The sequence below is a fragment of the Macaca thibetana genome, chromosome 15 (assembly GCF_024542745.1).
Source record: "Macaca thibetana thibetana isolate TM-01 chromosome 15, ASM2454274v1, whole genome shotgun sequence".
In the NCBI taxonomy this organism is placed as follows: domain Eukaryota; kingdom Metazoa; phylum Chordata; class Mammalia; order Primates; family Cercopithecidae; genus Macaca; species Macaca thibetana.
In genome coordinates this window covers 47,737,954-47,761,629 of record NC_065592.1, presented here as the reverse complement: position 1 = coordinate 47,761,629, position 23,676 = coordinate 47,737,954, and the positions used below count along the sequence as shown (strand labels likewise).

At 47.9% G+C, this 23,676-nt stretch overlaps 2 protein-coding genes across 3 annotated transcripts in view; one reads left to right on the top strand and one right to left on the bottom strand.

Annotated features, from left to right (window-relative positions):
- The window catches only part of CHMP5 (charged multivesicular body protein 5), a 297,689-nt gene that overhangs the window by 106,486 nt on the left and 167,527 nt on the right, over positions 1–23,676 (top strand). The window lies entirely within an intron of this gene.
- The window catches only part of B4GALT1 (beta-1,4-galactosyltransferase 1), a 64,862-nt gene continuing 51,709 nt past the window's right edge, over positions 10,524–23,676 (bottom strand). The window contains exons 4-6 of one of the 2 annotated variants that reach the window (XM_050760790.1): positions 23,475–23,597; positions 21,242–21,346; positions 18,089–21,042 (exon numbers count right to left, since the gene is read on the bottom strand). In XM_050760790.1, coding sequence (XP_050616747.1) covers positions 20,910–21,042; positions 21,242–21,346; positions 23,475–23,597 — 361 coding nt within the window. In that variant the 3' untranslated portion in view covers positions 18,089–20,909. Of the gene's footprint in view, positions 11,232–18,088; positions 21,043–21,241; positions 21,347–23,474; positions 23,598–23,676 lie in introns of those variants that run through there. The other variant, XM_050760791.1, reaches the window with a different exon arrangement.

Genomic DNA, 23,676 nt, shown 5'->3' with positions numbered 1-23,676 from the left:
GCCTGCTGTGGGGTAGGGGCGAAACCAAGGGTGAGGAGGGTGAGGTTGGAGAGATAGGTTAGAAAATGGGGTTGGGGGGCAAGAGGTATGACTAAGTAGGAGGGTGACATGTTTAAGTTTCCACGTTTGAGTGCCCAACACCTAGAATAGTGCCTGACCCACAATAAATGTGAATGGCTCTGGTAGCTTCATGAAAAAGGGGCTGGAAACTGATGGCCCTGATGGCAGGAAGCTCAGTCAGGAGCATCTGATCAGATAAGAGTTGGGTAGGGGCTTGCTCTAGGGCTGAGGATGAGGTAGGAGTGAAAAGAGGAAAAAATGGAAGTGATTGTGGATGTGATAAGAAAGGCTGGTTAGGCCAGGCACAGTGGTTCCTGCCTGTAATCCCAGCACTTTGGGAGGCCGAGGAGGGTGGATCACATGAGGTCAGGAGTTCGAGACCAGCCTGGCCAACATGGTGAAACCCCATCTCTACTAATAATACAAAAATCAGCCGGGTGTGGTGGCAGGCGCTTGTAATCCCAGCTACTCGGGAGGCTGAGGCAGAAGAATCTCTTGAACCTGGGAGGCAGAGGTTGCAGCAAGCCAAGATCGTGCCACTGCACTCCAGCCTGGGCGACAGTGAAAAAAAAAGGCTGGTTAGAGCTGAGACACTGGGCTCTGACTCATGCTAATTAAAACAGTACTCAGGCAGACATAGAAAGCCAGCTTGTTAATTTACTGTGAAAAATATACCTGTCATAAGGATGGGAAATATATGTATCAGCATAGGCGTTCCCACCAGCATACAAACATGCTCTGGTATCTCACTCTTACAATTCTTCCTTGACCTATATCATATCTCTTCATATTCTACCTCATTTCTTTGCTTTCCTTCATAGCCAAACTTCTAGAAAGAGTTGCCCCCAAAATGCTATTTCTATTCCCTTAACCTGTTCACACCCACCCTATTCCAATATGACTTTCATCTCTACTATTCCACGAAGTCTTCTCATGTCAAAGTCACTGATGATTTTTCTGTTGCCAAATCCAACAGGCTTACCTAGGTCTTCACCTAGAGAATATTGAGACTCAGCAGGTTAGAGTTTCAGTTCTTGAAATTTGGTCCAGCCCCCTCATGAGGACAACTGGAAAATATAAAACAAATCTGCTTATAGGCATAGAAGAGAAGATAAATTGGTGTTTGGGACTACTTTTTCCCTAGAGGGTATTTGTCCATGCTCGAATGAATGACCAGAGGAAGATGCCTTTTTTAAACAGGAGGACAGTTATTGAAGTTAGGGCTAGCCAAAATAAGAAGCCCTGGCCGGGCATGGTGGCTCAATTCTGTAATCCCAGAACTTTGGGAGGCCAAGGTGGGCGGATCACCGGAGGTCAGGAGTTTGACACCAGCCTGGCCAACATGGTGAAACCCCATCTCTACTAAAAAAATACAAAATTAGTTAGGAGTCGTAGCGGGCGCCTGTAATCCCAGCTACTCAGGGGCCTGAGGCAGGAGAATCGCTTGAACCTGGGAGACGGAGGTTGCAGTGAGCCGAGATTGCACTGTTGCACTCCAGCCTGGGCTACAAGAGCAAAACTCCATCTCAAAAAAAAAAAAAAAAAAAAAAAGCAGCAGCCCTAATGAACCTCCCCGAGGTGAGATATGGAACAGCTGAACCTTGGAAATAAGGGTGAATTACAGGTGGACAGACCCTAATTGGAATCAGCTTCAAATCATCTGAATCCCTGCAACTGGAATAAGGTAATTCTGCAATGCCAGTCACTCCAAAGAGCCTGGCAGAAGCAAATTTAAAGCCTTTCTGGAGGAAGACATCACAGGCCTCAACTTATTGCTATAAGCAATTTTTGGCATTGCATTTTGCAAATATAATTTATGGCTCATGAAGAGATAATACACCTTGAATGAAAACCAGCAAAACCAGTAGATGATACGCAAAAATTCTTTTTTTTTAGACCAAGTCTCACTCTGTTGCCTAGGCTGCAGAGCAGTGTCGTGATCTCGGCTCTCTGCAACCTCTGCCTCCCAGGTTCAAGCAATTCCCCTGCCTCAGCCTTCCGAGTACCTGGAATTACAGGTGTGCACCATCATTGCCTGGCTAATTTTTGTAGTTTTAGTAGAGACGGGGTTTCACCACGTTGGCCAGGCTGGTCTCCTGACCTCAGGTATTCCGCCAGCCTTTGCCTCCCAAAGTGCTAGGATTACAGCCGAGAGCCACTGTGCCCAGTCAAAAAGTCTTAAACCCAGAAGATACAACAATCCTAAATTGCTAAATCTCTAATAATATAGTCTCAAAGCACAAGACATAAGAATTGATAGAGCTACAAAGACAAATAGAAAAAGCTATAAGCCTAGTGGGAAATTTTCAACAAGCAAAGAGTATAGAAGATTTTATTTCAAAATTCATTAAGGTAGGGCCGGGCATGGTGGCTCACGCCTGTAATTCCAGCACTTTGGGACGCCGAGGTGGGCAGATCACGAGGTCAGGAGTTCAAGACTATCCTGGCTAACACGGTGAAATCCCGTCTCTACTAGAAATACAAAAAATTAGCCGGGCGTGGTGGCGGGCACCTGTAGTCCCAGCTACTCGGGAGGCTGAGGCAGGAGAATGGCGTGAACCCGGGAGGCGGAGCTTGCAGTGAGCTGAGACTGTGCCACTGCACTCCAGCCTGGGCAACAGAGCGAGACTCCTCAAAAAAAAAATAAATAAAAAGATTTGAACAATACAGTTAACAACTTTAACCTAACAGACATACACAGAACACTGTCCCCTAAAATTCTGACTACAGTAGTCCCCCTCTTATCCACAGTATCCTTTTCCATGGTTTCATTAATCCATGGTCAACTGCAATCTGAAAATAGGTGAGCATAGTACAATAAGATATTTGGAGAGAGACATTTTTAGTAGAGACCGGGTTTCACCATGTTGGCCAGGCTGGTCTGGAACTCCTGACCTCAAGTGATCCACTCATCTTCGCCTCCTAAAGTGCTGCGATTACAGGCCTGGGCTACCATTGCCAGCCTTTCTGTTGTTGTTTTTAGACAGGGTCTTCTCATTCTGTCACCCGGGCTGGAGTACAGTGGTGTGATCATGGCTCATTGCAGCCTCAAACTCCTGGGCTCAAATGATCCTCCTGCCTCGGCCTCCCAAAGTGCTGGGATAATAGACATAAGCCAGTGTGCTTGGCCACAAAACTTTTTTCTTTGGACATAATTATGAGATTGAAATAAAGAAAAAGATTTTTTCAGAGATGTGAAAATCTAAGGAGGATTATGCGTAAGGAAAATTACCTACTAATTTCACTCATGAACATAGATGTAAAAATCCTGAATAGTAGATTAGCCAACCAAATCTTGCTATACATAAAAAGGTCACTACATAATGAGTAAATTGTTTCTATTCTAGGAATGCAAGTTTGGCTTTACACTTGAAAACCAATCCAAGAAATTTACCCCATTAAAAGAATAAGGGAGAAAAATCATATGATCATTTTAATAGATGCCAAAAAGCATTTAATAAAATTCAACATCCATTCATGATTAAAACAAAACAATACAAAACAAAAAAACTTAACTCTTACCAAACAAGGAATAGAAGGGAATTTTCTTAGTATGATGAAGGTCTACATAAAACTATATCAAATATCATTCTTAACTACATCAAATACCATTTTTTTTTTTTTTTTTTTTTTTTTTTTTTTGAGACGGAGTCTCGCTCTGTCGCCCAGGCTGGAGGGCAGTGGCGCGATCTCGGCTCACTGCAAGCTCCGCCTCCCGGGTTCACGCCATTCTCCTGCCTCAGCCTCCCGAGTAGCTGGGACTACAGGCGCCCACAACCGTGCCCGGCTAATTTTTTGTATTTTTAGTAGAGACGGGGTTTCACTGTGGTCTCGATCTCCTGACCTTGTGATCCGCCCGCCTCGGCCTCCCAAAGTGCTGGGATTACAGGCGTGAGCCACCGCGCCCGGCCTCAAATACCATTCTTAATGGTGAAACTTTAGTTTTCCTTTAGAGACCTAGACTTGGTATAAATGAAAATACCTCTACTACTTCTTTTTTTTTTTTTTTTTTTTGAGACGGAGTCTCGCTTAGTCGCCCAGGCTGGAGTGCAGTGGCCGGATCTCAGCTCACTGCAAGCTCCGCCTCCCGGGTTTACGCCATTCTCCTGCCTCAGCCTCCCGAGTAGCTGGGACTACAGGTGCCCGCCACCTCGCCCGGCTAGTTTTTTGTATTTTTAGTAGAGACGGGGTTTCACCATATTAGCCAGGATGGTCTCGATCTCCTGACCTCGTGATCCGCCCGTCTCGGCCTCCCAAAGTGCTGGGATTACAGGCTTGAGCCACCGCGCCCGGCGGAAATACCTCTACTACTTCTATTCAACATTGTAATGAAAGTCCTAGACAGCACAGGAAAGTAAGAAATAAAAGCTTTGAGACTGGAAAGGAAGAAACTTTTTTTTTTTTTTTTTTTTTTTTTTGAGATGGAGTCTTGCTCTGTTACCCAGGCTGGAGTGCAGTGGCGCGATCTTGGCTCACCACAAATTCTGCCTCTCAGGTTCAAGCGATTCTCCTGCCTCAGCCTCCCAAGTAGCTGGGATTACAGGCACACGCCACCATGCCCAGCTAATTTTTGTATTTTTAGTAGAGATGGGGTTTCGCCATGTTGCCCAGACTGGTCTCAAACTCCTGAGCTCAAGCGATCTGTTCACCTTGGCCTCCCAAAGTGCTGGGATTACAGGTGTGAGCCACCGTGCCCGGCCAGAAGAAACATCATTTAAAGATGACAGGAAATCTTTGTCGAAGATACTTAGAAAATCCAAATGAATGTGGAGAAAATTATTAGAATTAATCATTAAGGTTACTGAATACAAGGTCAATGTATGAAAATTGTGCTTACATATACGAGCAACAAAAGAAAAATGTATTTCAAAAGGCTATCATTTATTTAAAAATAGTAAAACTAGACTGGGCACAATGGCTCACGGCTGTAATCCCAGCACTTTTGGAAGTTAAGGCAGGTGGATGACTTGAGCCCAGGAGTTCGAGACCAACCTGAGCAACATGGTGAAAGCCTGTCTCCACAGAAAATAGAAAAAAATAGCCAGGCGTGGTTCCATGCACCTATAGTTCCAGCTACTCAGGAGGCTGAGGTGGGAGAATCACTTGAGCCTGGGAGGCGGAGGTTGCGGTGAGCCAAGATCATGCCACTGTACTCCCCACTGGACGACAGAGCAAGATCCTGTCTCAAAAAATAAAAAAATAGTAAAAATATATACAATACCTAGGAAAAAATAATAAAAATGTGTAAGATCCCTGTGAAGAAATGAAAGAAGACCTAAACCAAAAGAGGATTCTATCTTGTTTATAGGTTGAAGGCTCGATGTTTTAAAGATATCAGGTCTCTTACAGTGATCCATAGACTCACTGGCATTTCAATCAATATCTCAAAAAGTTGGGTGATTGTGGTGGGGTTTTTTGGTGGCTCTTGATAGGCTAATTGTAAAGTTCATATGGAAATGCAAGAACCAAGACACTCAATAAAAAAAGAACAACATTCATTAAAAAGGTGTACTAATGAATACAATGTGGTAGTGAGACAACGATAGATAAATGAATCCATGAACTAGAATACAGTCCAGCGACAGACCCTCACAGGAAAGGACACTTGCTTTATGACCAAGGTGGCATTGTAGTACAGTGGGGAAAGGACAACAGCTTTCAATAGATAGTACTGGGATAATTGTGGATGTCCACAAAAAAGCAATTTGCCTAAAGTTCCCCAGTGGCTATGTGGTGAAGCTGTCTTTATTTTTTATTTTTATTTTTTTATTTGTCTTGAGACAGAGTCCACGCCTGGCTAATTTTTATATTTTTAGTACAGACATGGTTTCAACATGTTGACCAGGCTGGTCTCGAACTCCTGACCTCAGGTGATCTGCCCGCCTCGGCCTCCCAAAATACTGGAATTATAGGCATGAGCCATCATGCCCGGCCTGAAGCCAAGACTTTAAACCCAAATGTAACTGGCTCTAAAGTCCATACTCTTTACATTCAGCCAATCACCGTGTCACCTCCCAAAGATGTCGTTAGCAACAAGCCTCCCAAGTTACAGAGGTGTTTTGTGACCCAGAAAATGCTGTGACTACCTGCGGAGGAGATAATTACTGCCTTCCAGGTTAGTAGGGTCTCCTTGGCCCATAGCCCTAAAGCTCCTACTGGGTCCCCCTCCTCTCTGGTAAAGTAGAGCGGGCACCTGACCACCAAGTCCCCTTGAAAAAGAGGGACTCTGGGAAGGGGGACTTCAGCAGGGGGCTGGCCTTACAGCCAAGGTACTCAGGACTGAATACCCCCAGGGCACTGTGAGAGGCTGATGCTCTGAGGTTCCCTTGGGGTCAGCCTCAGGCCATGTTTGAGAGGAAACCAGAGCCAGGTCACCAGAGACCCTTGGGACACGTTTTGTGTTTTACTTTTTAAGCTGAACTTTGTGTTTTTGCGGCTTTGGTCTGGGGTAGAGGCCAGCTGAAGAAGGAAAAGCAGTAGAGCCTTCCAGGAAAACATGCAGCTGAGGCCTAGTTCCCTTTGGCCTCTTGGCCATGCCCTGGGGGATCCCTGGGAACTAGCAGGGGCTGCCCGTCCTTCTTCCCTTCTCTAGTTTCCTGGATTGACAAAGTAGACCTTTGTTTCTGGCTTTGAGACCTTGAGGGAGGATGGGAGTTCTGTCTTAGCCCCTAGCAGTGACTGTACTCAGGCTGAAGAGTTTTCTTAGAAATACAAAATGGCAGCTTTGAAAGGCCCTCGCAGCCTCCTGACCCATGTCCAGATGGGGACTAGAGAGATGATCTTGTTATAGGAAAGGGATCCCAATCCAGACCCCAAGAAAGTGTTCTTGGATCTCATGCAAGAAGGGATTTGGGGCAAGTCCATGGAATAAAGTGAAAGCAAGTTTATTAAGAAAGCAAAAGAATAAAAGAATGGCTACTCCACTGACAGAACAGGGTGTGGGCTGCTTGACTGAGTATTATAGTTATTTCTTGATTATATGCTAAACAAGAGGTGAATTATTCATGAGTTTTCTGGGAAAGGGGTGGGGATTTCCCCCAGAACTGAGGGTTCCTCCCCTTTTTAGACCATATAGGGTAACTTCCAGACATTGCCATGGCATTTTTAAACTGTCATGGCACTGATGGGAATGGGAGTGTCTTTTAGCATGCTAACACGTTATAATTAGCATATAATGAGCGGAGAGGACACCAGAGGTCACTTTCATTGCCATCTTGGTTTTGGTAGGTTTTGGTTGGCTTCTTTACAGCATCCTGTTTTATCAGCAGGGTGTTTGTGACCTGTATCTTTTTTTTTTTTTTTTTTTTTTTTTTTTTTTTTTGAGATGGAGTTTCACCCTTGTTGCCCAGGCTGGAGTGCAATGGCGCGATCTCGGCTCATTGCAACCTCTGCCTCCTAGGTTCAAGTGATTCTCCTGTCTCAGCCTCCTGAGTAGCTGGGATTCCAGGCACCCACCACCATGCCCAGCTGATTTTTGTATTTTTAGTAGAGATGGCATTTCACCATGTTGGCCAGACTGGTCACAAACTCCTGATCTCTGGTGATCCACCTGCCTTGGCCTCCCAAAGTGCTGGGATTACAGGTGTGAGCCACTGCGCCTGGCCTGTGACCTGTATCCTATGCCAACCTTCAGTCTCATCCTGTGACTAAGAATGCCTAACCTCCTGGGAATGCAGCCCAGCAGGTTTCAGCCTTATTTCACCCAGCCCCAGTTCAAGATGGAGTCGCTGTGGTTCAAACGCCTTTGACATTCTGACCTTGGTCATCCAGGAGTCAACCCTAGATTCCCAGTACAGCACTTCCTCAGTTCCCTCAACTAATTGTACTCCCCCAAATTGAGGCATTTCCAGCAGTATGCTAGGATGTGTACTGACCTCAGGATTGGAGAGAGGCCAGGGAAAGGCCTGGCAGGCCTTGTCTCCCACAAATGAAACCCTTGGAACAGTCTCCTGGAGGTTGTGGGCAGTGAACCTGCATGATAGGGTAGACTCAAGACAGGAAGAGTGCCCATAGACCCTGGGAGCCAGCAGGGCCAAGATCTGCCAGCCAGACTCACAGAGGCCACCAAGCCCAGCGCCCTTGAGACACACACAGCGTCTGAGTCAGACACAGAGCATTCCAAGCTGGTAGGAATGGCCCAAGCTGACATCTGAGATGTCTTGCTCAATAGACAAATTGTTCATGGGGGAGATTTCTCCTGTCCTCAGCATGCAATTCTTCTCTCCCTGTTCCATAGTCTCATTGTCACTAGGTCAGCATCTATCCAGAGCAAACCACATGAAACACAAATCATTGAGGCTTGGAGCTGATGAAGTTAAACCCAACAGCCTGCTTTTTAGCACTCCTGATTCAGCTTGTCATCAAAACAAACCACAGTCCCTGGCTTCGCTTAGGAAAATGCCTTTGACTGAGAACTTACAGGGGGTCTTGGAACAGTGTGGCAATTGCCCTCCTTTGGGAAGACGGTGTACAGTCGGGGAGGAAAGGTGCCCAGAAGAGAAAGGGAGAACTGAGCAGGCATCTAGGCCTTATTGGGGAATCCTAGGTCTCCACCTGGCCTTCTGGGTCCCCACAGTCTTGAGACAGACACTGTGCTGAGCCCTCCTGAGCACCAGGTGTTGGCCCAGGCAGGGCAGGTCCAGGAGGATTAGGAAGCTGTGTTGCCCATGAAGCAGGAACTGGTTGTTGCCGCCCAGAGTGATGCTTCAGAGGCAGAAAGCCCCATGTCTTCAGGTCCACTTGCATCCCCAGCCCCCAGGAGTCTCCCTCCCTCTTTCCCACACCTCAGGCCTCCTTGCATCCTCATGGATTATTTGAGTGTTAACCATTCCTGTACATCTCCCAGACGGTGCTGACACTGATGCCTCTGGTATACGGAACTGCCGTTGTCAAGTTTACTAGGCTCCTAAGTCCTCTAAAACAGTAAAGGGAAAACAAAACAAAACACAAACAATCTCATCCCAAAGGTGCTCTTGGCTCCAACCCTGGATCCTGGCTGTACTTCTCTCAGCAGTGCTGCTGAGGCCACAACTTCCATGGCTGGGGCAAGGCACCTCACAGCCTCCATCCCCCTGCTTCCACACTGTGTGGATGAGGAGCTGGGTCATGGTCCAGTGGCCAGAGCCCTGGCCTGGGACTCAGAAGGTCCATGTCAGACCCAAATTCTGTGTGACCTTGTGCAAGTCATGTGAGCTCCCTGAGCCTGAGTTTCCCATGCTAGGATTATTGTAAGGAGCAACACAAGGTATGTGGGAAAGCACCAAGTGTGCTCATGGAGGGCGAACACGGGTGAGGGGTTCACGAGTCCCCCTGCGCCCTCCCTGCCCCACAGGCCCACCTTGGAGGAAAGTGGGAACTAAGAGCTGGGCTTTCTCCTGTGCTTCTGTCATTAGGGGAGACCAAAGTCACTGCAGCCACTGCAACAGGACACAGGGAGCGCTCCAAAGGCCCCGGCGACGTTTGATTGTCTAGCATTCCACATCTGTCCCGGAAATGAGTTTCCAACAGCTCCAGGCTCAGGTCTGTGTCAAAATCCAGATGTCAGGGCCTCCCTCTGCAACAGGGCTCCTAGATTCTGGAGTCAAAGATCTACTAGAAAAGGGGTCCCCCTCATGTCCTCCTGGGCTCCCCAGAGGGCTCTGATCAGGCACCAGAGGAGAATCTCGCCCCTCCGGAGCCAGGACAGTGTTCCTCTCCTACCCCATTCTTTCTATTCTTTAGTGTCTTGAGTCATGACAGTTCAATTGCGCTCACAAAAGAGTGGCAAGAAATGTTGTAACTATTTTTCTAAACCTGAGAGAATTGCCAGAAGCCCCCCCAGCCTGTATTGAGCTCCTGTTCTGCCTTCTCAGACCTTCCTACAGCCATGCCATATCCCATCACCTGTGAACAGGGTTCAGGCCTCCACCATTCCCCCAGGGGAGGAACCCTGCATCACCCTTCCAAGGCTGGGGGACTTGTGGGGAATGCAACTCCTCCCCGAGGACAACCCAGCATGCCCTCTTAACAGGGCCAACACTCTGAACAAAGGCCTCAGCCCAGGGTGGGGCGAGGATCCTCAGAACAGGGGCCTGGCCCCAGGCTCTGTAGAGAAGGAAAATCATCGTCAATTTTTGCTCATACATCTGCTCCCACAAACAATTACAGAGTAATTTCTGCACTAAATTATTCATACATTTCCCTGCCTCATATGGAAAGACCATTCTGTAGTTTCCTTTGTTTCCTTAGGCCTCTTTCCAATCGATAAATATAGATCCACTTCATCATTCTCAATGGTTGCATAGTACTTGATTGTTTGGATGTACTTCGTTTTACTTAACACAGTCCCCTGTTGATGGGGGCTTCTCGTTTTCCAGGGCTACAAACAGCAGCAGGGCAAACATTGACGCACATACATCTTGGGGTGTTACTTTGTTTTCTTAGGATGAATTCCTAGAAGCTGACTTGTGAGGTCAAAATATAGGTCCACTTTTAAGATTTATTTATGTATAGTCCACTCCCAGAATGGGTGTGGTAGTATCCTCGCCAGTACCAAGTCCTTGCCAGTGTCTCGCCTGAGTGTCCTGCCCACCCTCCAATCCAGGGTCTAACAAGGAGCTCAGGCTTTCCTTCCTGACACCAGGGGACCCTCCTCTCCCTCTAGACATAACCTATCTAGCTGACTCCATTTTCACCCCCAGGGATAATCCAGCCCCCAGCTTCTCACTTCTTCCTCTAAAAAGCCTCCAGCTCAGCCCCTAGTTTTCACCAACAGTCAGTGGGAACCAAGTGGGCACCCTGGAAGTAAGGGGCTCCTTGCTCTCAGTCCTGAGATCTTGACTGAGTCCAGGCTTCAACTTCTGCACCTAAGCCCCACCTGGCAAAAGGACAGTGGTACCTATGTCATAGCTTTGCCACAGCCTGGACTCCTTAGGGGAGGACAGCATTTGTTTTGAGAGCAGGTAGCTGCTGAAAAGCCAGTCACTGGGGCAGGGTCCCCAGCCGGATTCAGCAACCAGGCTGAGTCCCTAGGACTGGCCAATCCTCCTCAGGTGGCACAGCTCACATGGCCAGCATGTCTCATGCTCAAATCTCCAGGAGGATGCCAGGACTAACCACCATGCTCTGCCACCTCCAGAGAGGAAGAGACCAGGCGAAGCCTTCATCCCAGGGAGCCTTCTTATTTTCTCATACTGAGGGAAAAAACGCATAACATAAAATGTGTCATTTTACTTTTTTTTTTTTTTTTTTGACAGTCTCACTCTGTTGCCCAGGCTGGAGTGCAGTGGCGTGCTAAGTAAATGAACTGCAACTTCCACCTCTTGGGTTCAAGCAATTCTCCTGCCTCAGCCTCCCGGGTGCCTGGGATTAAAGGCATGGGCCACCACACCCAGCTAATTTTTGTATTTTTAGTAGAGACGGGGTTTCACCATGTTGGCCAAGCTGGTCTCAAACTCCTGACCTCATGTGATCTGCCCACCTTGGCCTCCCAAAGTGCTGGGATTACTGGCGTGAGTTACTGTGCCCAGCCTCTACATTTTAACCATTTTTTTTTTTCAAATGGCCCAATCTTGGCTAACCACAACCTCCGCCTTCCAGGTTCAAGCGATTCTCCTGCCTCAGCCTCCCAAGTAGCTGGGATTACAGGCATGCACCACCATGCCCGGCTAATTTTGTATTTTTAGTAGAGACAGGGTTTCTCCATGTTGATCAGGCTGATCTCGAACTCCCAACCTCAGGTGATCCGCCCACCTCAGCCTCCCAAAGTGCTAGGATTACATACAGACATGAGCCACCATGCCGGCTCATTTTAACCATTTTTAAATGGGAACAGGTAGCAACTGAAAAGCCAGTCATTGGGGGCAGAGTGCCAATGTAAAGTTCTGTGGCATTAAGTACATTCATATTGTTGCACTACCACCACCCATTTCCAGAACGTTTTCATCTTCCTCAACTAAAACTCTATTAAACAATAACTCCCCATTCCCCCTCCATCCCCCTGCCCCTGACAACCACCATTCTGCCTTCTGTCTCTGTGAATTTGACTATTTTAGCTAACTCGTCTAAGTGCAATCATACGATATTTGTCCTTTTGTGACTGACTTATTTCAGTTAGCATAATATCTTCAAGGTTCATCTGAGTTGTAGTACATGTCAGAATTTCCTCCCCTTTTAAGGCTGACTGATATTCCACTGTTTGTATATACCACCTTTTGTTTATTCATCCATCAAAGGACTCGTGGGTTGTTTTCTTTTGTCTACTATGAATCATAGTGCTGAATACTATCTGTTCAGGTTCCTGTTTTTATTTCTTTTGGGTATATCGATAAAAATGGACTTGTTGGATTCTATGGTAATTCCATGTTTAATTTTTGGAGGAATTTCCATACCATTTTCCATAGGGGTCGCACCATTTGACATTCCTACTAGCAATGCACGAGTATTCCAATTTCTTCTTTTTTTCTTTCACCCTGAATCAACAATGGCTAACATTCCAATTTCTGCATATCTCTGCCAACACTTATTTTGTGTTTCTGGTTTTTTTTTTTGTTTTTTTTTTTTTTTTTTTTTTTTTTGAGACAGAGTCTTGCTCTGTCACCCAGGCTGGAGTGCAGTGGCCGGATCTCAGCTCACTGCAAGCTCCGCCTCCGGGTTCACGCCATTCTCCTGCCTCAGCCTCCCGAGTAGCTGGGACTACAGGCGCCCGCCAGCTCGCCCAGCTAGTTTTTTGTATTTTTAGTAGAGACGGGGTTTCACCATGTTAGCCTGGATGGTCTCGATCTCCTGACCTCGTGATCCGCCCGTCTCGGCCTCCCAAAGTGCTGGGATTACAGGCTTGAGCCACCGCGCCCGGCTGTGTTTCTGGTTTTTAAAATAATAACCATCCAAATCTGTGTACCTCTTTGTGGTTTTTATTTGCATTTCCACTGGGAGCCTTCTTAAGGTCAGGAAATCCTAGATCCCTTTGTCAAAGGACAGATGGCCCAGCTGAAAGGAGCCTGGGTAGGGAGGTGGCTTCTATGCTCCTCTTAACCCTATCTCTTACTCCTGGGAGCTGAGCAGAGGCACAGCCACCCCATTCGCATCCCTGTGCTTCTCCCTCAGGCCCCTGGGTACTCTTGACCCTGCTGAGCTTGGTAGGGGATGATCAGGAAGCCTGAGTTTTGGAAGGTTAGGGAAGAGCAGGTGAGAGGGAGGATGGAGACAAAGAAGCACTTCTGAGGGACAGCAATGGAGCGTGGATGGCATTGGGCAGAAGAGGGAGATGTCTCCAACGCCATGCCAGCCCTCCCTCACCAGGTAGAACTTGAACAGCTTATGCCATGATGCTCCAGGAAGCCCTGGGAGGGAGCAAGGGAGAGGGGAGAGCAGGAAGGGGTGATTCTGCTGTTTTTACAAATGATGACCCAGAAATAAATGGACTTCCCTCAAGAAGACAGAGAAGGTTAGTCTCAGGGCAAGAGGAAAAGTCAACCGCAGGGCACTTCCTACTGGAGGAAGGGCAGAACTATGGGGAGACCAAGGGTGGATTCTGAGAGCAAGTCATAAAACAAAAGAGCAAATAGAGACACAGAGAGGGGAACCAACTTGCCCAGAGTCACACAGCAAGTGGGGAGTCAGAGACAGCCAGACGTAATGGTCATTGTATGGCTTCCTTCTGGCTCCCTGCCTGGTGACCTGGCACTCAATCTCCCCAGATACATCGTGACATCATTGTGCCCTGTCTCTACTCCCTGCCTGGTGACCTGGCACTCATTCTCCCCAAATACACCGTGACATCATTGTGCCCTGTCTCCACTCTTGGTGACCCTGGCACACATCTCGCTGCAGGGCAAATGTCCTTGGGGTGCCACGTTCCTCTGGTTTCCGGTCTATTGACCCTATCACTCCTAACAGCCTCCTGTGCACCCGGGGTTCCTCTGCCTCACACCCTGGGTACAGGTCCTGAAGCCCAGACAAAGGGAGTAACCACGTTCTCTGCCCGGGGACACTGCCAAAGACAGAAATGAGGCTTGCCTGCCACGACCGGCTCAGCCAGACAAACCTCATTTCCTTTCTGACATGGTAAGAAGTTCCAGCTTTAAGAAGAAACCAGCCCCTAGGAATGTCTGAAATCCCACCTCCTGGAAGAAACAAGGAGTCTGGATATGTGGCAGAAACTTGGTAACACTCAGAATGTGGTCAATGTGATCATCCTCATCCCCTCCCCTCTCCCCCCACCACCCCCACGCTGCTGGCCTCGGTCGAGAGCAGCAAACATGTCTCGCCCAGGGAGGTGCCACTCTTTCACCCCCAGAGGCAGCCGCCTCCTTGGGCCCCTTGGCTCTGCCTCCAAAAACAGCTGTAGGCCAGTGATTTGGCACCTGGGCCACATTCTCCCATGGAAAAGAGGTGGTATGTGGGGGATCTGGTGATTACTCTCATGATTACGGGGCTCTGCTTGGCTCAGACTTGGTTCTTCTGGGCCCTGTGTGAGACTAGAAACAAAGCATTTCTCGAGGAAATGGCTGAGCCCAGGAGCTTGTCCTTGGCCCCCTTTCTCCTACCTCCCTCCCTGGTCCCTTGGAGCCCATGGGGAGGGGGTTCCACCTCTCTTCCTCTCCAAGGCTGCCATCCTAAACACCTTCACTCAGGTGGGGCATGGAAGGGTGGGGGAAACACTGTTGGTGAAGTCCTGGGTGTCTCCAGAATAGGAACAGTCAATCGCCCTGAGGTTTACTCACCCAGCTGCCACATAGCAAAGTTCGACATGTGCCCTGAAAGAGGAAAAGGGAAGATCCCCAGCACCTGAGTGTGTGCATATGTATATCTGTGCAATATGTACATGGCAGTCTGCTTGTGTATGTCAACACATGTGCCCACATGCATTTTAAACAATTAAACAAGCATAACACTTGTCATGCTTATTATGAGCCAGGCATGTTCTAAGTGCTTATAAGTATGGTATTAACTCATTTAATCTTCATAACAGCACTATGAAATAGGTTCTGTTATAACTCCCATTACACAGAACAAGACACTGAGGCAGGATTGCTTAAGCCCAGGAGTTCGAATCCAGCCTGGGCAACATAGTGAGACCCCTGTCTCTAAAAAACAAACAAATAATAGAAAAACTAGGGGCCAGGTGCAGTGGCTCACACCTGCAATCCCAGCACTTCGGGAGACTGAAGGATGAGGGTTGCTTGAGACCGGGAGTTTGAGACCAGCCTGTTCAACATACTGAAACTCTGTCTCTTAAAAAAAAAAATCTGAAAGGCATTTTGTGAGAAACTGAAGCACAGAGAGGCCAAGTCATTTGCTCATGGTCACAGAATAAGAGGCAGTGGCAGGACTTGAATCCAATCCAGGTATTCTGACCTCTCATAGGCACATGTCAGATGTGTTATGCATGTTAGTGTGCAGGCATGTGTGGAGGCATGCGTCCAGGTGGAGGCATGCGTCTGGGTGGATGCGTGTGTGTGGAGGTGTGCGTCTGGGTGGATGCGTGTGTCTGGGTGGATGCGTGTGTCTGGGTGCATGTGTGTGTGTGGATGCGTGAGTCTGTGTGGAGGTGTGTGTGTGGATGCGTGTGTGGATGTGTGCATCTGGGTGGATGTGTGTGTCTGGGTGGATGCGTGTGTCTGTGTGGAGGTGTGCATCTGAGTGGATGTGTGTGTCTGGGTGGATGCGTGCGTCTGGGTTGAGGTGTGCGTCTGGGTGGATGCATGCGTCTGGGTGGAGGTGTGAGTCTAGGTGGATGCGTGTGTCTGGGTGGATGTGTGTGTCTGTCTGGAGGTGTGCATCTGGGTGGATGCGTGTGTGTGGATGCGTGCATCTGCGTGGAGGTGTGCATCTGTGTGGATGCGTGCGTCTGGGTGGATGCGTGCATCTGGATGGATGCGTGTGTGTGAATGCGTGCGTCTGAGTGGATGCGTGTGTGTGGAGGTGTGCATCTGGGTGGATGCATGCGTCTGGGTGGATGCGTGTGTCTGTGTGGAGGTGTGCATCTGGGTGGATGCGTGTGTCTGTGTGGATGCGTGTGTGTGGATGCGTGTGTCTGTGTGGAGGCGTGCGTCTGGGTGGATGCATCTGGGTTGATGCGTGCATCTGGGTGGATGCGTGTGTGTGGATGCATGCGTCCGGGTGGAGGCATGTGTCTGTGTGGATATGTGTCTTGGTGAAGCGGAGCACACAGTGAAAGGTTAAGTTCACCCTTTGACTGGTGTGCTCCACTTCACCCAGACCTTATAGCTTGCAAAGTCCTGTGTGGCACTGTGATATAATAAAATATATATATTTGGCCTCTGCCCTGGGTTCCTGATACAGAGCCCCTAAAACTCATAATTTCCTGAGCAATAGGGGTGCTAGGAGAATCTTTTGTTCTAATATTTGGTGTTTGACCCTGGTTCCTGATGGAGCTTCTAATCCCTTGGAATGTCCCGGGTGACAGGAACGTCTTTTGTTCTAATGAAATGATTCTCTGTGAGCTCCTGGATGGGGACTGGTCACCAGAAAGACCAAGCCATGATGAGAAGCTTGGCACTTTCAGTCCCACTCCCATCCTTCAGGAAGGGGAGAGGGGCTGAAGGTTGAGCTGACAGACAATGGCCGATGATGTAATCTATCAGGCCTATGTGACGAAGCTTCCATAAAAACCAGAAGGACAGGGTCAAATGAGCTTCCAGATAGCTGAACACGTGGAGGTGTCTGGAGGGTGGAGCCCCTGGAGAGGGCATGGAAGCTTCTCTCCCCTTCCCCCATGCCTTGCCCTATGCATCTCTCCATCCGGTTCTTCATCGGTATCCTTTCTAATGTCACTAAGTCCAGTAAATGTTAAGTGTTACACTGAGTTTTAATTAAACACTAAGTTCTAATTAAGCTGTCCTAGCAAATTAAACCCAAGAAGAGGCTCATGGGAACCCCAATTTATAGCTGGTTTGTCAGAAGTATGGGTCACAACTATAGCTGAGTGAGTGGTATAAGCCTGCAGCCCAACTACTTCTACTTGGTAAGTTATGGCGGGAGGATCGCGTGAGCCCAAGAGTTTGAAGCCAGGCTGGGTGACACAGCAAGGCCCTGTATCCAAAAAACATTTTTTAAAAGTGTAGGTCACAACCAACTACTTGTGACTGGCATCTGCAGTGGAGGCAGTCTTGTGAGACTGAGCCAACCTGTGGGATCTGACGCTATCTCCAGGCAGACAGTATCAGAATTGAGTTAAATTGTAGGACACCCAGCTAGCGTCCACTGGAAAACTGCTTGTTGGTGAGGAGAAATCCCCACATATCTGGGGGCAGAAGTGATGTGTTGTGAGCGGTGGTGTGTGAGAAGGAAAAAAAAAAGTTTTTTTGTTGTTTGACATGAATAGATGGAGACAACCAGATGGCCCTGGAGTGGCTAGAAGAGGCTGCCCTTCCTGCTCCTGTTTCCCAGCTGATGCCCCACATTCACAGCTTTGTCCTGGCAGGGCCTGCAGCTCCCTCACCCTGGAGGGCAGGGGTGGCTCTCCTGCACACTGGTTTCCTGTGGCCCCCTTCTTCAGGAGTGCTGATTCAATCCAACCAGCCTGACCCAGGGCCACCAAGGAGGAGGCATCTGGGGCATTTACTATCTCAAGCACCTGGGTAACAACTAAGACCCTTTAAAGCTTCTGGTTACATTTCCTGAGACTGACAAGAAACTTCATTTTGGATAATTCCCTTCAAGTTACACTGTGAGCACCTGGTGCAAATGGCCCTGAGATCTACATCTGAACGATCCTGGTATCTGCTGAAAATAGCAGAATGTGGCCTGAGAACTGCTAGGGGAAAAAAATTCTACTTTGAAATGGCACTAGCTACATGTAGTGAGTCATTGTTTTAGAAATATCGTCACTTTTAAGCCTCAAAAAAGTCCCTATGTGTTATTATTCCCATTTTACAGATCAGAGAATGAAGTTCAGATGGGGAAATGTCTGATTCCAGGGAGGCATGTGTATTTGTGTGGGTCACAGGCCGGGGAAAGACCCTGACCCCACCCCATCCCACAGCCATGACACCCCTTACACCTGGCAAAGAGAAACCACCTGCAGTTACAAAGATAGGGTCATTTATTCACGTTATATTATTGAATTTTAAAGGCAAAAATACAGTTCTGTTTTGAACACCAAGGTCCGACACAGCCCCCTTCACAATGGTAAATACACACATTTGCATACACAGGAAATCAAAATACACAGCACAACAGGTTTCTGGGACATGAAAGCCACCATCCTGGCTATGCAGAGCCCCTGCCCCCAGCCTGGCAGTCAGCAGAGACCCTGTCCGGGCTGAGGGCCAGCACAGCATCTCCTTTACCCTCCTGTGCCACCTCTGCCCTCTCTGATCTTTCCCAAAGGCCAGTTCACACAGGGTCACCAGCAATAGCATGCACAGAAACAGAGAAGGGCGCAGTACACGACAACTTCATGATCATAACTCCCAGGAGAAGGAAATGCTCCCTGAACCCCCAGCCCTGGAATCCCCAGTAAGGAAACAGGACCCGCGGCATCTCACAGACCAGGCAAACGTCTAGGCCTCACTGGGCCCTGGCTGTGCCTTGGGCCCATGTGGGCCCATGAGAGCACTACGTCAGCAAATGGGGGGAGCAGTATTTCCCTTGGTTCTGAGAACGAACCACATACTTGACTACTTGACATAAATGAGAAGGTAACAAAAAAAAAAAAAGAAGAAGAAAAGGTAGATTTGGTTTTAAGAGTAAAGTAACACAGAAGTTACCACTCAGGGCATTTGTTTGCTTTCTTTTAAGGCACTTTGGAAAAGTCAGGATCTGTGGGCAGAAAGAGAGGCCTTCATTCTTTGTATTTCCCAAAACTCCCTCTCAGTGCAGTCATTTCTAGTTTTAATAATATCCTTGGTATAGAGTGGGGAACTGACAGAGAAATACTTTTTGCATAGTCCAACTGCTTCTGCAATGGAAAATAATTTTTAACCGATACAAAGGCTTCTGGAAAAAGAACCAAGTTAGCATCTGAGATGCTCAAAGCAGTAAAGGCACAGATAAGACTGGGGCCAGGCACCAGCACAGCCTCCACACTGAGGGCTGGTACCCAGGAGGGCAGTGGTTTGGGGTCTGCCACGAGCACAAGGCTCAACCCTGGGATTAGGCAGCTGAATCTTGGGAACTGAGCCCAGGCTGGACCTGGCAAAGGCGCTCAGTGGTAGGAAGTGCCTTGCGCCATCTCATCCCAGGTGGCTCAATAGCTCCCAGCAGAGGTGGGTTTGTGACAGACAGCCCTGTGGGTGGGAGCCTCAACTGGGGTGGGAGCACCTGCTGAAAACCTGAGGTGGAACAGGAGGCTTTAGGCACCGAAGTTCTTGGGAGGGCATCAGGGTGTGGGTTCGGCTGAACTTCTCTCTAGATCACTAATTAAAAGGCAAATTCATGCTGGGGAATGGATAGTCTGTTTGACCCTGAGTGCCACAGTCAAGTTTTAGGGGACAGGCAAGAGGCAAAGGAACAAAAAAGGGAGAGGAAGGAAGGAATGAGAAAGGCAGGAGAAAAGAGGAAGGAGGAAGAAGGAGAACTGGTAACATAGGGTGGGTCAGAGAGTGTGGCTAGCAGAGCCTCTGAGGGAGGTGGCCCCCACCAGAACAGAGGCTCCCTCTGCCTGGGGAGTACAAAGGGCTGGTAAACAACCTGACTGCTGTTATTTACAACCCCCCAGCCTAGGGGCCTGAGGGGTCAGTCTAAGGAGGCTGAGGCTCCCTCTGCCCTGCCCACCTGGGGAGGGTTGGGGAAGTGGGGAGCTGCACAGTAGGGGCAGAGGCTCCTGTCTCCCAGGTATCCGCCCCGAGCTCTGGCGGAATAATGCTGACCGGGAGGCCTTGCCTGCCAAGGGGCCAGAGGGTGATTTTGCTCTTGAGAAGACCTGGCCTGCCAGCTAAATCATAGGCCTATTTGTGGCCACTACAGCATATATTTATTTATTTTTCCCTAAAAAATGCTCAATCCCCTCCCCATATTTAAAACACTACAATAAAAATACATAGGAAATTCAAGTTTACATAGCATGCCAAGAAAAATAAATGTCATGACTTAACATTAAACAGCTATGCAAATTTGGATCAACACAAAATCAAGCTAGATCATAATTAGAACTCGATTTGTTCTTTCTTTAAAATACTACAAACTGCTATTAAAAAAAAAAAACAAAAAAACTTTACATTCAGAAATCAGACAATCTGGAGATCGGTCACTGAATGTGAGAACACCCAAGGCTTTTGCTCTGATGCTAGAGTTGCCTTGGAATCCACACATTAGTAGGACAAAAGGTCCAAGGCTCAAGTTTTAAAATCCTTTTGCTAAGAAAAGACATATGCACAGTGATTGTAATAGTTGCATACCACTGAAAGAAGTGGGTGAGGGGAGGACGTAACATTAAGAGTGGTTGAAATTTTGTGTTTTTCTGTTAAATTACAACTACCAAAAATATCACACCAATCCAATTTTAGCAGCACTCTCCAAATTTTCACGAAGTAATAAGAACCATAATTTAAAGAAAAATTCTAACCTATTTCACAACAATTTAGCAGTTCTATCACCGGGAATGTATTCCACGGCCACCAAATTTTGGGATGTGTACAGTTCTGACTCTGGGGTGACACTGCGAACACACCAAGAAACCCCCAAAGGCACAAACATCTTGCAGAGCTAAGAAGTCACAAGCCGAGCCAAGTTGGGGGCAAAATGTCCCACTCGTCCTGGTCATCTGGAAAGCCATCTGAATGATGAGCGAAGGGGACCTGTCACTCAGACTGGTAAAAATGAGAGGGACCAGCCCAGCAGATTGGCAGAGACACACAGCAGAGGTCCCTGGCTAATTTCAGGTCTCTTATCCGTGTACTGAAACGCTAGCTCGGTGTCCCGATGTCCACTGTGATTTGGGTATACAATGGGTATCTCTGTACGTCCAGCACCTGGTAGGTGAGTGAGTTCAAACCATCAGAGAGCATTGTCTCCTTTGTGTGTGCAATTCGGTCAAACCTACAAGGAAAAGAGCACAAGGAGATTGTCTTAAAACAAAAATCTTAAGAAGAAACCATTACACGTACTTCCTCCTCCCTCTCCACTGTAACCTGACCACCTCAATTTCCCTCTAGGCCCAGAGCCCTCTGCAGAGCCTCAGACCTGCAGCCTACCTCATCCTAAAGGGGGAAGGAGTATGAATAAACACAGAACGCACCTCTGAGGATTGGGTTCATTTTTCTTGTCTCTTGAGTGGCGGATCATGCGACACCTCCCGACCACAGCATTTGGGCGAGATATAGACATGCCTCTAAAAACTAATCTGCAAAGAGTAAGGGGAAAGTCATTATCACAGAGCTGCCATACACTTGGCCTGATAGCCCTGGCTGCAAGACTGTTGCTCCATCCACCATCATCCTTGCTGTTCTCACTCAGCCCACAACCCAGCATCATGCCAGAACCCAGCCCAGCATGACCCGGGTTAAAACTCACATTCCTACTCCATGTCCTTTTACAACTGGTTCTGCAGTTTGTGGTGTTGACTATCATGTGCCAGACGCTGGGGGCGTCTACCCCACAGAACGTACAGGGTGAATGCCTCAAACATAGGGCCTTCAGGACCAGGATGGAGGTGAGAAGAGGAAGATGAGGTTGGAGACACAGGGGAAGAAGCACAGAGTTTGTAAACTCTGCCGGAGCAAGCCTAGGCAGAGTCCAGTTGAGGATGAACAGGTATCTGCCAGAGCATTTTGGGCAGCCAGGATGACACAGGCAAAGGCATGGAAGTGAGAGCAAGCCTAGTGCCCTCAGGGAGCAATATAAGGAGCAATATAAGCTCCTAGGTGACAAGGGTCTGTGGTAGGATGTGGCAGGTCATGGGCTGAAAAGGGCAAGGCTAAATCACAGAGGCCTTCTCAGAGCATCCCACAAATGGTTGCCAGTATCTGAAAGGGGCCTAATATACAATATTTCCAAAATGTTTTTAGTCATGGGGAAGTCTCCCTAAAAGTAGTATAAGAATGGAGGGCTTCAGAACATGTGGGAAAAGGCAGAAAAAAAACAAATGGAGGGCTGAGAACAAGACTAGAGGCAGCCGGAACAGGGTGGAGGATTCTGTGTTGGTCCAAGGAAAAGGAATGAGGACCAAAATGAAAGCCTGGAGAGCAGGAACAGCAAAGTTAGTTAAGGGGCGGAACTGGTTGATTCCAGACCACTTAAACATTCCTGGCCTTGCCTGGCACACAGTAAGTAGGTGCATAGTAAGTGTTAGGTCCTTTATCTTTCAAGAAAGTTGCTCCACACACCACCCATCCTTCCAGTGCCACTACCTTAGCATGGGACTAGATGCCTGTGGACACTCCCTCCCTCCCCCCAGCTGTTCTGACCATTCAGCCCTGTGGTATCCTGTCAGCCCTGCACACTGTCATATCGGTCCAGACCGTCTGCCCAGGAGTGCCTCTGTGGAAGCAGGTTTGCTTCTGTCTGGACCCTATGTCCAGGTTTTCAGTGTCCTAGGCCTGCCTGGCACAGTGCCCTGTATGAAGCAGAGATTCAATATGCACACACTTGATACCCCATCTACATACTCTAAAACTGGAGTTTTCTTCAAGGTTTATATTGAAGATGTGGGTCTCTGTTAAGTTTGCACACAATGATAACTTGAATGACTTGGGTGTTGCTCTGACAGACACCTTCTGTTAACTGGTACTCCAATTCAGAAAGGCTGCACCAAGGTGTATTCTGATATTAAACTCAGTAATGAGTTCAGACTGGCTCCTGGAGGGAGAAGGTGCTCATCGGTGGCTGGTGGGGTTGAAGCCTCTACGGCCAGAGGACTGAGCAGAATGTTCTTTCAAATGCTACTGATAGATGTTTTTTAACACTGTAAATGACAACCCACATCATAAAGATTTACCAGCTTAAAATTCTGTCCCAGGATGTGGATAGGACAGAACTGACCAGGCCATAATGGCTGCCGGGGCTGGATGGGTCTTCAAAGGTTTATTATACTACAGTATCGCTTTTGTATATGTGAAAAATACTCCAAAATAAAAATATAACACAAAGCTTCTGTGAAGACAGTTAGGATTCTGCTCAAGGAAACTTGTTTCACAGTGAAAGGGGACCACAATGAGATAAGGGATTTTTACAAAGGACATTTGTTTACTCCTTGAGTATAAAACGGCATGTGGCAAGTCAAAGTAAACTTGCCCCGTCACTTGGTTCCCATTTGACATTTTTCCAGGCTGATACAAAAATCTCAGAAACTCATTTTCCTACAGATCCCGTTCAGCACCTACAGGACCTGTAGGAAGCCACACCTAAGAATGTGGGCTGAGTGGGGGTGCATCCCATCTGAGGGTCAGTCCTTGAGGAACAACCAAGCATTGATTCAAAAACTGGAAGTGAAGGTTGACAGAGGAGAAAGATATCTAAGTTATGACCATTACCTGTTAAAAATGTCATCATCTTCTCCTCCCCAGCCCCAATAATTATTAGGAAATCCATTGATGGTGAGAAACTGTTGTTTACTTAGAGCAGAGACACCTCCAAAATACTGAACATAAGGTAGGCTGGAGGAAAAACATACACACAGAAGAAGCAGTGGTTAGTTAAGTTCTGACATCCCCAAAATGAAGCTTGCTAAGAACA